The 13,943-nt window shown below is 37.4% G+C and overlaps 1 protein-coding gene across 3 annotated transcripts in view; it reads right to left on the bottom strand.

Annotated features, from left to right (window-relative positions):
• Nucleotides 1–13,943, bottom strand: part of RABGAP1L (RAB GTPase activating protein 1 like) — a 783,585-nt gene that overhangs the window by 247,510 nt on the left and 522,132 nt on the right. For all 3 annotated transcript variants that reach the window (XM_059936839.1, XM_059936821.1, XM_059936830.1), the window contains exon 15: nt 5,166–5,240. In XM_059936839.1, the coding sequence (XP_059792822.1) occupies nt 5,166–5,240 (75 nt within the window). The remainder of the gene's footprint in view (nt 1–5,165; nt 5,241–13,943) is intronic.

Raw genomic sequence — 13,943 nt, 5'->3', positions numbered from 1 at the left:
GGAGCTATAGCAAAAGATGATCCCTTTTAAATGAAGTTGTAAAACTGAAAGGATATGAAGCCGGGCCAGTCTGCAGCCAGGCTGCCCACTTTGTGACCTGCCCATATAAGTTAAGGCAAGAAAATTTAAGCAGAACAGAGATACAGAGACACAGATTTCTGATGACAAAATATGCACTCTGGAATCCAACCATATCAAAAGCATCTCTGCTCTGGACTTCCCAGTTATGTGAGCCAATATATTTCCTTTTTAATTTAAACTACTTTTAGTTAATGTTACGTCACATGTAGCAGAAAGATTCCTAAATAATATAATGGCACAAATATTTTCACTTACATATACATATAAAGACACTAGGAAGCCTCTATTTTATTACCTTGGACTCTGTAGAATCCTTATTTTCAGGAAAACTAAGAAGTAGCTCTGCTTCTCATTTCTTATGCCCACTGGTTAAATCTTATCTGAAACTTGTCTTTTTTCTGGGGGACGCATTTAAAGATCTGTAATTTTTAAACCTTATATTATTTTGAAATATGGCACACAGAAGAATACATAAAAGTTAAATTTATACTTCAATGAATATACGATTATGAAGTAAAAACAGATTAAGAACTAGAATACTGTTAATACTCCTGAAGATCCCTATGTCTCCTCACCCAGTCACGACTCCCAATTTCTCCTCAGAGAGATCACTGTCCTGATTTTAACAGTAATCACTTCATTGGTATTATTTATATTTTCCATGAATGGAGCATTCTAAAAATAGAGTTTACTTTTGTCTGTTATTGAATTATACTAAAATGGAATCATACCAAATGATACCAATAATTTGCTTTCTTACTAAACATTATGTTTGTATGATTCATTCACATTAGCCTGTGTAGTGTGAAACATTTCTTTAATTGCTGTATAGTGTTCCACAAGATGAATATACCACCATTTATCCATTTTAATGTCTAATTATAATTCTAATATTAGACATTATAATAGTGGGCATTTGAGTTGTTTGAATATTATAAACACTGATCCCAAAACAATTTTAATACATGGATTTTAGTGTACATGCTCATAAGTTTGACTAAAGTATGTATCTAGGAGTGGAGCTGCCTGGTATGCTTATCTTTATCAGATAAAGACAAACTGGTTTCCACATGAGTTGTGCCTGGTTACAGTAATACTTTTAAACATTCTGGATTATCCAAAAGTAATGCTTTTTGCAGTTGGAAAGCTTCCATACACATTGATATTAGTTTACATACAGTGATTTAACCTTAAAAAGGAGCATAATTTTCTGAAAGTCTAAAAAAGTATATGTTCAGTTAAAAAGAAAACCTTAAAGCTGCTTGACAATAAATATATGAGAGAAATATATTGGGGTTAAAAATTATCTAAAATATTTTATATGACTCTTAGAATAAATGAAATATATAAAAGGACATTATTTATTACACTAATAATATAATGATGATATTACTGATAATTATTACATATTTAACTTCAAAGGCAGACAAACACAATCATGGTTACAAGCAATCTGTGCTGTAACAGTTTTTCCAAACTGTAAACGATAAATTTCTTATAATTCCATCAATAGATATAACAGCATCTATGTGATAAACATTTAATTCTTCCACTGCTTAAACTACTACAAGTTACAAAGCTATTATCAAAGCTTCTGGAAATTTCCAAGCACCAGGAGAAGATACTTATTTCTTAAAACTATTTAGACATGGAAAAACTTTAAAATTCTAAATTTTTGTTCTTGAACCTACTTTCATTTTTGGTCTTTCTTTCCTCTTAGTCAGTGAATGTGAAATATAAATGACCATGGGTGAGGAAAAGACAGCATCCCAAAAAGAAGCAGGTTCTGACAATGATTAATATGGAGTTGCCAAAGGACGTCTGGCAGCAAAAAGAAGCAATAGCTTATGTAACTGATAAAAAATTAGTCAGTAAGACTCTAATAACATATCTCCCTGGAACCCGAGATAGTGTATTTGATGAATTGTTTAAGCTAGAGTGTATTCTTCTACCTACTTAAACCACAGAGGCAAAATTAAATATGGAAAAGAAAAAATTACAGTTAACTTCTCTTATTTAAATTGGTTAATGGATGGGTTGGTCAGTCAATGAAATATGCTGATTAACAGAATTATCACATATACTTTTAATTAAAAATTACAATGTAAGATTTTTTTCATTAACACTGAATATCAGTTCATCTTTCCTCCAGGATTCTGAAAGCATTTCTATATTTCCAGTTATTTTTACAAGCCATGGCAACAACTGCATAGTTCTATTAATGTAGAAAGTGTAGAAACTAAAGTTTACTGGAAAGTGTAGAAACTAAACTGAATTTCTATTCATCTTGTCACATACTTTGGAGGCAATTTTGTTGAATATGTTTACAATGGCTGATTTTCCATGACCCTTGTAATAGGACAGTAGATAATGTAAAAAAAAAAAAAAAAAAAAAAAAAAATCTGGGTTATTTGAGTTTCCTAGTTACTTGAATCACTGCCTCTCTTTTTTTTCGGGGAGGAAGTATGTCCAGAGAAATATGAACTTACAGTTAACTAAACTTCTGTTAAGTCTCAGAACAGATTTCCTGGAGTGATATTCTTCTCACTGAAGTTTAATCAATATATTATAGTGTGTTTAATGGGGCTACAGGTCTAAAATGCTAAACTGTGATATATTCAAAGATTACTTTGTGGAAGATAAAGCTTCACTATCCATGGCTTGGACATCAGCTGCTCGTCAGAATGATCATAAAATCTCCTTTTAGAAGAATGGTGGCTATGAAACTTGGTGAACATGTCTATGTCACTGTTTATAGTCTCCAGCCCCTTGTGGTAGGGACCTGACTATGCTAACTACTAGGTGGGTTTAGTAATAGAACAAAGGCTCCAAGAATTTGTGACTATAAAGTACTTGATTATCACAAGAAATCTGAAGAACATGGGCTGTGGAGATGACAAAAAAAGGACAGCAAGAAGATCAAAAAGACCATAAACAGATAAGGATGCCACAGAGAAAGAAGTCAAACTCAAAGTTAGAGTGAATAATCACAATAGAACCACCATATATTATTAGTATCATTAAAATCAAATGATCAGCATTAGGACCACGAGTCTATTATAATTGTTCTTCGTTTCCAGAATGCAAACGTAAAAGAAATGCTTTTGTTTTAAACTTGCTGGACCTCTCTGCTGCATCTGACGTTATACAATGTTTCTTCTCTGTTGAAAATCCAGAAATTCTTCAAGGATTCCTCTTCCTCATCAGCCCTCTAAATATCTGGCATTCCTTGGGATCTATCCTGTTCTTCTTCTTCTATTTATTCTTCTTATATGGTCTAATCCACTCTCATGATTTCAGCTTTGATTCCTCCCCCAGTGTCAGTCTCCAGTAAACAGTTGGTTGCTGGACAGCTTTACTCAGATATCCCCAAAATACCACCCCCCACAAATTTCAAAACAAAATTCATCATCAACTCCTAACCTTTCTTCTCCATTCAATCTCAATGGATGTGTTTTCTATCTCACCTCAAAATACCATAATTCATCCAGTCACCTAAGCAAGAAAACTAGACATGTTACCTTTGACCCTTCCTTTGTCAATCCATCCATGAAACCTACGAATTTTGCCTCCTGCATGTTTTTAGATTTTTTTTTTTAAATAAGTTTATGTACTTATTTATTTATTTTTGGTTGCGTTGGGTCTTCGTTGCTGCGTGCAGGCTTTCTCTAGTTGCGGCGAGCAGGGGCTGCGCTTCACTGCGGTGCGCGGGCTTCTCATTGCAGTGGCTTCTCTTGTTGCGGAGCACCAGCTCTAGGCGCCTGGGCTTCAGTAGCTGTGGCTCGCAGGCTCTAGAGCACAGGCTCAGTAGCTGTGGCGCACGGGCTTAGTTGCTCCGCGGCATGTGGGATCTTCCCGAACCAGGGCTCGAACCCGTGTCCCCTGCATTGGCAGGTGGACTCTTAACCACTGCGCCACCAGGGAAGTCCCCTCCTGCATGTTTTTAATTGTTTTTTTCTCTGGGTCTCCATATCTCTCATTTAGATTGATGTTTCCTAACTGGTCTCTCTGCTATTGCTTGCTCCCTTCAGTTCAACTCTCTACATGGATATAATAATTTATCTGAAGTGAACATCTGATTGTCATTCCCTTGCTTCAAACTGATCAATGGCTCCTCATTAGCTTTAGCATAAAGCCCACATTTCTTGACATTATTAAAAATTCTTCATAATTTGGTCCCTGCCCATACGACCATTTTTACCTCATACTTCTCTCTGCATACAATTTCTATAGCAACGGTATAGGAACTGTCATTTCGTACTGTTCCCTTTATATGCTGTGCCCTTTGTGTTTCCATACATTTGCTCATGTTGTTCCTTTTGTCTACCAATCTCTACTCCCTCTCTTACCCAGCTCACCTCCCCCAACCTCAATGATTTATGTCCTGGCAAAGCTACCACCTCCTCTAGAAAGTCTTTTCTGAAAGTTCTGGCAGAGCTGAGTTGGATACTTCTCTCTATTCTCTTATTCTGTGCATCGCTTTCACTTAGCACACTATAAGTTCCTCTACAGTGATCATCACAAAAATCAGCACAGATACATAAAAAGAATTAAAATAATAGGTATGTGTGTACATTACCTGTGCCCCATCCTAGCCCATGAGGCCTTTGAGAACACAAACGATAAATTATTTGTATTTGTAATCCCACATCCTAGCCCAGTACTGACAACTGATTCTCAATAAATGTTCTGTTAAATGAAGGTGACTAAGAGGAAAGAGAGTATACAAAAATAAATCACAAAAAAGATGAAAGACTTCCTTGTCACATTCCTTCATCATGGCTCTGGTCCTGCTCATGTTTGGGCAGTTACACTGACTTCTTTAATTCCAGAGAGTTCTAGTTAAAAATAACTCCAAATAAGCAATTTATTCCCTACCAGCCAGCAAAATTAATTCTACTGAGAAACTGTCCTGTTCGTGACATCAGAGCTCTTACTTTATCACCAAAAGTACATTTTAAAAAAGATATGCCATGTGTAATCTCCATCAGGTAAATGGAGAATAAGAAGGGAAAACAAAACCAAGCAGCAAATAAAATAAACTTGGCAGCACCATGCCCTTTATTACACGGAAAATTACTTACATGCAGCAGCAATACAGCAGCAAGAAAAGACTGTCCTTGACAGTACCCAATGTCTTCGTCATAGACAGAGTAGGCCTAGAGAAAAGATGAAAAGAAAGAAGTATCGTAAACATTCACAGAGTTTAACCTAAGTGCTAGCTCACATCAAGCTGCTGCTTGTTCTTGCCCCTGGCCTGTCCACCACAATTTCACTGATCCCCCAATTTGGATGTGTGAGCCATTAGCACAGTGGGATCCCTCAAAGAGGCTGTACATTTCCTAAAGCAATTCTAGACGTACCATTATCCCCAGGTTCATCTTTAGAATCTGGAATAAAGAGATGCTCAGAGCACCTAAATTAATTTTTAAAGATCCATTATGGTTTGTGGTCAGGCAAATGAGACTGTGGGAGGCAGGAGCAAAGAGTGGAAGAGGGTGGGAAGGTTCTACAGTTGATGTGGGAATTCTAATGCACTATACGAGGGAAACCGTAATGCTGTGAGAGTGCAGTGCAGATCCCCTAACCTAACAGAAAAAAAAAAAAAAAATCACCCTCTCTAGCCTCTACATGTTCTCAGACACCTTCTAAACTCCTCTCGCACTTTCCAGAGGCTAAAGGGTGATTCCTCCCATCTATACCACTAGGGCAAACCAGAAACATTTAGTATTGCCCTGCATTTTTAGCAGGATGGCTGGGAGAGAGCCTCTTGCCACACATGCCACACACTATCACGAATGTTCTGGCTATTCACCATCTTCAACATCATTCTAACCAGCCCGGCTAGTACAGAGCCAGAGGCCCATTCACAGGAAATATAGTATCCCTAGAGAAGCAGCTATCATACCATTCAACTTAATAGTCACCTTAGTCTTTATAGGAAAGGAAATAAGGTTGTATGCTTAATACTTCAAACTGCTGAGATTACAATTTTTTAAAAAAGATAACCCTGTTCAAGTTTTTAAGAGGTTGAATCAATTACAGTAGGCGGACCATGCTGATCAAAGACTATAGTATAGGAATTAGTAAGGTTTGCTGTTAAAGTCCAAATAGTAAATATTTTAGGCTTTGAGGGACACTTACGTATCTGCTGTATATTGTTTTACTTTTCTTTTTTTTTTATAAAGCAAGTGATTTTGTAAATTTATTTATTTTATTTATTTATTTTTGGCTGTGTTGGGTCTTTGTTTCTGTGAGAGGGCTTTTTCTATTTGCGGCAAGTGGGGGCCACTCTTCATCGCGATGCGCGGGCCTTTCACTGCCGCGGCCTCTGTTGTTGCCGGGCACAAGCTCCAGACGCGCAGGCTCAGTAGTTGTGGCTCACGGGCCTAGTTGCTCCGCGGCATGTGGGATCTTCCCAGACCAGGGCTTGAACCCGTGTCCCCTGCATTGGCAGGCAGATTCTCAACCACTGCGCCACCAGGGAAGCTCTGTTTTTCTTTTCTTAAACAACCCCTTACAATATAAAAACCATTTGTGGCTTTTGTGGATTAAGAGTAGTACAAAGTCAGACAGCGTAGGCTATAGTTTCCTGATCCCTGATTTAGAACAACAAAAACAACAAAAATCATTCAGATGCTCCTACATTTATTTGTAAAAGACAAACACCCCAACTGTGTTGTTTAAATCCTGGACATGTATCCCATTCCATGTATCCCACCTATCTGTTGTGCTTCATTAAAGTGAGGGGAATCTCCATTTAATGCACTATGATTTTGTGAGTATAAAAATACTCTCTGTCCAGGGCAATGGTTATCAAAGATAAATAGGAATGGTTACCATAGGGAGGGTAAGTGGGGTATCTCCCATATGCCAAGGTAGTCAGATTACAGGGACTAGAACTCTTTCTTTTACTTAAAAAAACTTTATTGAAATATAGTTTATATTCAGTGAAATGCAGACCTTTTAATTTCACAATTCCTTCAGTCATTTATGTAACCCCGTCATTATAGAATATTTCCATCATTCTAGAATGTTCCTCATGCCTCTTTGCAGTCAAACCACCTCCACCCCAGGCCACCAGTGATCTGATTTTTTCCACAATCTATTATTAGCTTAGCATTTTAAAAAGAATTTCATATAAATGGATTAATATAATATATACTTTTTTGTGTCTGGCCTCTTTCACTCAGCATAATGTTTCTGAGATTCTTCCATGTTGTTGCATGCATCAGTAGTTCATCCCTTTTAATCAGTGGGTAGTATTCCACTGTATGAACATACCACAATTGGTCTATGCATTCTCCCATTGATGAACATTTGGGTTTTTTTCCAGTTTGGAGCTAGTACAAATAAAGCTGGTTTGTATACACAAGGCTTTTTGTGTACATAGGTTTTCATTTCCCTTGGGTAAATACCGAGGAGTGGAGGTTCACGGTTCAAATGATAAGGGTATGTTTAACTTTATAAGATATTGCCAAACTACTTTGCAAGGTGGTTGCTCAATTATTGCATCCACACCAGCAAAACATAAGAGTATTCACTGCTTCAGATCCTTGTCAATACTTGACATTGCCAGTCTTTTTCCTTTTATTAATTCCTGTGGTTTTGACTTAAATTTCTCTGATGGCTAATGACATAGAGCATATTATCATGTGCTTTTAGGCAACTGATACATATTCTTTTGTGATTATCTCGTCAAGTTCTTGCTCATTTGTTTAATTGGGCTGTTCATCTTATTATTGCTGATTCATGGGAGTTCTTTATACATTCTGTTGACAAGATCATTGTCTGACATATGTATTACCAATATTTTCTCCCAGTGCGTGACCTGCCTTTTCATGCTCTTAATGGTGTCTTTTGAAGTACTATTGTTATCTTTTCACCTTCTTCTGCCAATGTTGATATTATCACACTCTCTTCTAATGAGAGAAAAATTATATCATGGAATCATTAGCTAAAGAATTTGAAAGAAGCCTTTCTTCATTACAACCAGTTTCCAGAGCTCAGCCTAATTTTAGAAACTGAAAGATGGATTAGCATCCTTTTACTTATTTAATTTTCTTTGATTTATATAGTTATGAGTCCTTATTTGTACTTTTATCCAGAGCTCATGGGTGTATGTGTGTGTGTGTTACGGTGGAGGGAGAGTTACAGAGAGAAAAGAGAAGGAAAAAATAACAAAGAAAGAGAGGAAGGGTTCTAATACTATCCCTATTTACTGCATTCCTGATGGTGCTCCATCACTTCCTTTTCCATGAACAAGGAACTCTGAGATCTGTTGATAAGAGATTATGTCACATATATTTTCAAGGCTTCCCTTCCCCAAAAAAGATGTCTAAGTTGAGGATTCCTTAAAACTGGGGATCTCTAAAGTCAATCATGCTTCATTGACCCTGACAAAACTTTGACAAATGTTTGATCCATCTTTATATATTTCACGTTTACTGAGAAGTGTGCTACTTATATGCTCGTTTGTGTTACAAGAGAAGTCCAATATAAAATGAAGGTCCATAACACACCAAAGAAGGGATGAACTCAGTGACCTCACAAACTATTCTCTAACTGGAGAGCTGAGAATAAAAGTGCAAATCAGCAAGGTATTGATCTTACTTTCTAATTGTGTTATGGCTTTGGATTAGGTTAGCAACAAAAATGACTTTTCAGAGGCCACCTACTAAATCTGATTTTATGATTCACAGTTTGAAAAACACAATGTTCTAGAAAGTTCTTTCCCTTGGAGTTCTTCCAAGCACTGTTTGGCTTTATTCTAAGCCTTCTCTGAGTTGAACCAAATCCTTTCCCTCTATTTGAAACTTGCCTCTCCTTGCATCATACCTCTCCCCACTCCTCATTTTAATTGCTTTTCTGGCCAGACGCCTGCTTTCAGACTAACTTTCAAAAACCATCTGAGTACCACTTCTATAATGGAGGAGTAATTCCTACTGGACCAACCTTCCCCCTGGTAACAAATTTAAACTATATCAAGACAAATATATAAAACAACTATCTGAAGGCACTGAACAAAAAAGCAGGAAGAAACTGGAGGGGAAAATAAACTTGGATGAAGGGAATGACACTGGGTAAAATTCTCATTCTTTATGGCTTTTGCTGGAGGTCATGCACCAGTGTGGATGGCTAAAACTTGGATATAAAACTGTAGACTTATTCGCCTGAAGAACCAGGGAACAGATTGGGGTGACCATAACAGCTAGAAAGCGAGAGTGGAAACACTAGAAAAAAAGAGTAACAGAAGAGAAGCCTTTACTACACTTAGTGTAAAAGTATTTACAATATCCAAGACAAGGTAAAACTGATACATATATAGACAAGTAATTAATAGAACAGAATAAAAAGTCTAGAAGTAGAGCCACACTCATACAGTCATTTAATTTCAACAAAGTTACGAAGATAATACATTGGGGAAAGGAAAATTTTTTATATATGTAAAAATGTAAATATATAAAAATTGTTTCAACAAATGTGCTCAAACAATTGGATATCCATACAGGGGAAATAAATGAACCTTCATCCCTACTTCACTTCATACGCAAAAATTAATTCTAGATGTACTATGCTCCTAAACATAAAACTAAAACTATAAAGCTACTCAGTGAAAACACAGACCATCTTTGTAACTTGGTAAATGCAAAGGTTTCTTAGCCAGGGCACAGACACATTAACTATTAAAAAAATAAACGGATACAGTAGACATCATCAAAATTTAGAAACCTCCACTGACAAAAGGATACCGTTAAGAAAATAAATAGGTAAACCACAGACTGGGAAAATATTTGCAAATATATCTAAACAAAGTCTTGAGTCAGAATATATAAAGAACTCCTACAACTCAGTGTCAAACAACCCAATTTAAAAATGGACAGAAGATATGAAAAGACACTTTACAAAGAAATATCTATGAATGGGTAAAAGGAACGTGGCCAAGTGTAGAGGAGATGAAGACGGTGGATTAGGAGGATGAGGAACTCACCTCTCCCCATGAACACATCAAAAATACATCTACTTGTGGAACAACTGTCACTGACAACTAACTGGACACTGGCAGAAAGACTCCTGTACAACCAAGACTGTAAGAAAGATCCACAAAGAATTGAGTAGGAAGGGAAGAGAAGTGATCAGGTTAGGACCTGTGCCCCTAAGAGGAGACTCAGAGGAAAAGGGACATTACATGAGCAGAGATCCTCCCTGGAGAGTGAGTGGTGTGAGTCACATACTGGGTGACACAGCCTTGGGGACCAACACAGGAGAGACAAGCTCCCTGGCTGGTTGGAGGGCCAATGGGACCAACAGGAGGGCTGTGAAAAGACTGGACTTCACTTGTAAGAAGCATGAGCACGCTCGCTCCTGAAGCAGGACAGACAGGGTGGTTTGTAAACTGCATGGGTGGCTGGCCAGCTTCCTGTGACCACTCCAGTGTGTGCCCCCGTTTGAACCAAATGAACACTTTAGCCCTGCTTGCTTCACAACGCAGCTCCACACTGGGTTGAGGGCTGCCATGGTTGAGGAGGAAGCTTGGCTGTGAGACACAGAGATGGCTCAGACCCAAAGCGGCAACTGAGCAGGCAGAGGGAACCGTTATTTACACAGGCAGTGTGTCAGAAGCAGTTGGGTCTCAGACCCCAATTGGACTGCCACAGCCCAAGCCCTGATCTACCCCAAATGCCCACACCAGCACCTCTTGCTCAAACACCATCCCTCTGGGGAGAGGGTGCCAGTGCTGGGAAAGGAGAGAGCACGTACTGTTCATTTTCATTTGTCTCCAGGTATTTTTAAATTTCCTCTCTGACTTCTTCAGTACCTATTGGTTGTTGAGTAGCATACTGCTTAGCCTCCACATGTTTGTGTTTTTTGCAGTTTTTTTCTTGTAGTTAATTTCTAGTCTTATATCATTGTGGTCAGAAAAGATGCTTGATATGATTTTAATCTGCTTAAATTTATTAAGACTTGCCTTGTGGCCTAGTATGTGATCTATCCTGGTTAATGTTCCATCTGCACTATCAATTTCTCCATTTATGTTTGTTAATATTGGCTTTATGTATTTAGGTCTTCCTATGTTGGGTGCATATATATTTATAATTGTTATATCTTCTTCTTGGACTGATCCCTTTATCATTAAGTAATGCCCTTCTTTGTCTCTTGTTACAGTCTTTGTGTTAAACTATATTTTGTCTGATATAAGTATTGCTAGCCCAGCTTTCTTTTTTTATTTCCATTTTTATGAAATATCTTTTTCCATCCTATCACTTTCACCATCTGTGTCTTTGCATACGAAGTGAGTCTCTTATAGGCAGCATATATGAATCTTACTGTTTTTAAATCCATTCCACCACTCTATGTCTTTTGATTGGAGCATTTAGTCCATTTACATTTAAAGCAGTTATTGATGGGTATGTACGTACTGCTATTTTGTTAACTGTTTTCTGGTTGTTTTGCAGTTCTTTTTTGTTCCTTTTTTCTTCTTTTGCTCTCTTCCTTATTGATTTGATTACTATTTTTAGTGTTATGTTTAGATTCCTTTCTCTTTTTTTCATGTATATCTATTACAGATTTTTGGTTTGTGGTTACCATGAGATTCGTACATAACAACCTATATATATACATGATAAGCTGATGATCACTTAAGTTGGAATGCATTTTTACTCACCCGTCCCCAGATTTAATGTTTTTGACATGATATTTTACATTTTTTGTTTTGTGCATCCCTTAACTACTTACTTAGGATATAGATGACTTTACTATTTTTTTCTTTTAACTTTTGTACTAGCTTTACAAGTGGCTGATTTACTACCTTTATTGTATGTTTGTCTTTATTGATGAGATTTTTCCTTTTGTATTTAAATTTATGATCTTTTCTGGTTAGTGAGTTCCCTTTAGCATTTCCTGTATAGCTCGTTTAGTGGTGCTCAACTTTTTTAGTTTTTGCTTGTATGTAAAACTCTTTCTCTCTCTTTCAAATCTGAATGATAACCTTGTTGGGCAGAGTATTTTTTCTTGTAGATTTTATTCTTTAATCACTTTGAATATATCGTGCCACTTCCTTCTGGCCTGAAAGTTTTGGCTGAAAAGTCAGTTGACAGCCTTATGTATGGGTTCCCTTGTACATAACTCGTTGCTTTTCTCCTGATGCTTTTAAGATTCTCTATCTTTAATTTCTGACATTTTAATTATAATGTATCTTAATGTGGACCTCTTTGGGTCCATCTTGTTTGGGACTCTCTATGCTTCCTGGACCTAGATGTCTGTTTGCTTTCATGGGTTATGGACATTTTCAGCTATTATGTCTTCAAAAAAATTCTCTAACCCCCTGCTCTCTTCTCTCTCTGGGACCCCTATAATGTGAATGTTAGTATGCTTGAGGTTGTCCCATAGGTCTCCTAAACTATCCTCATTTTTAAAATTCTTTTTCCTCTTTTCTGTTCAGCTTAGGTTATTTCTACTACTTTGTCTTCAGTTCGCTGATCTGTTCCTTTGTATCATCTGATCTACTGTTGATTTCTCCTAGTGTATTTTTTATTTGTTCAGCTATTTGGTTCTTCTTTATATTTTCTAACTCTTAAAATTTTCACTGTGTTCACCCATTCTTCTCCTGAGTTTGTTGAACATCTTTATGATTATTACCTTGAACTCTTTATTGGGTAGATTGCTTACCTCCTCCTTGTTTAGTTCTTTTTCTGATGTTTTGTCTTGTTCCTTCATTTGGAACATATTCCTCTGCCTCCTAATTTTGTGTAATTCTCTGTGTTTATTTCTGTGTATTAGGCAGGTCAGTTATGTTTCCCAATATTTGAGAAGTGGCCTTAGGTAGGAGCTGTCTTATGGGGCATAGCAGCACACTCCCTTCTGGTCACCAGAACTTTATGCTCTAGGGGTATCCCCTATGTGGGACCCTTCTGTTGTGGCAGGGTGCACTGGTAGTCAAGGCTGGCCCCTGACCTGGTTGGCTGCCAGGACCGCCTCATGTGGAGGCTGCCAGCTGGTGGTGGGTGGGGCCAGGTCCTGGCAGGGACCTGCAATTTACTTTAAAATACTTTAAAGTATTAAAATGGATTAATTAATTGAATATAAGGGTAGATGGACAGAGACATATGTGATAAAAAAGTAACAAAATATTATAGAATCTAGGTGACAGGTTTATGGATGTTCACTGTACAATTCTTTGAGTTTTTCTGTGTGTTTGAAAATTTTTTGTATCTTTTGGGGAAAAAAAATCTGTGTCTGTATTCTGTGTCTTCTCTGTGATCTGGACTATAGACTACTCTTCTGGCTGGGGTCCCAAGAGAACTTTATATATTCATTCAGGAAGTCACTATTTACTGAGCACCTATTATGTAATCAAACACTGTGCTGAGGTAGATACCAAGATGCAAAGATATGGTCTATACTCCTCAGCTCAGAGTCTTGTACAAGAGTTCAGCATGTACAATGAAAAAGTACACAGTGAGATAAGTTCTGATAGTTATATGGAAGACCAGAGGGAAAGGGTGGGTAACCAGGTCATAATGCCAGAAATAGAGATAAAGGCCAGGGAGGCATCTCAGACAAGGTGATACTGTCTTAATCTTAAAGAAGAGGATGTGACCAGAATTGCTGCAAGCCTGGCCTCACATTCTTGAAGGAAGAATACAGAGATGCTTCAGGTATGCTGCAGGGGAAAGGCATGTACAAAGGCAGACAGTGCCAGACACTGTGATAAGTGCTTTTCTACATCCTCAATTAATCCTCACAAAGCTTATGAGATAAGAAAAGTGACCTTTAGAGAGGGAAATTAACTTGGGCAAGGTCACATAGCTAGAGACAGAATTTGAACCCAAATCTTTTCAAATACAGAGCCTGTACACTTA

This window comes from Balaenoptera ricei, chromosome 1 (genome assembly GCF_028023285.1).
Source record: "Balaenoptera ricei isolate mBalRic1 chromosome 1, mBalRic1.hap2, whole genome shotgun sequence".
NCBI classification, from domain to species: domain Eukaryota; kingdom Metazoa; phylum Chordata; class Mammalia; order Artiodactyla; family Balaenopteridae; genus Balaenoptera; species Balaenoptera ricei.
The sequence above is the reverse complement of the archived record's forward strand: the minus strand, read 5'-3'. Positions and strand labels throughout refer to the sequence as shown.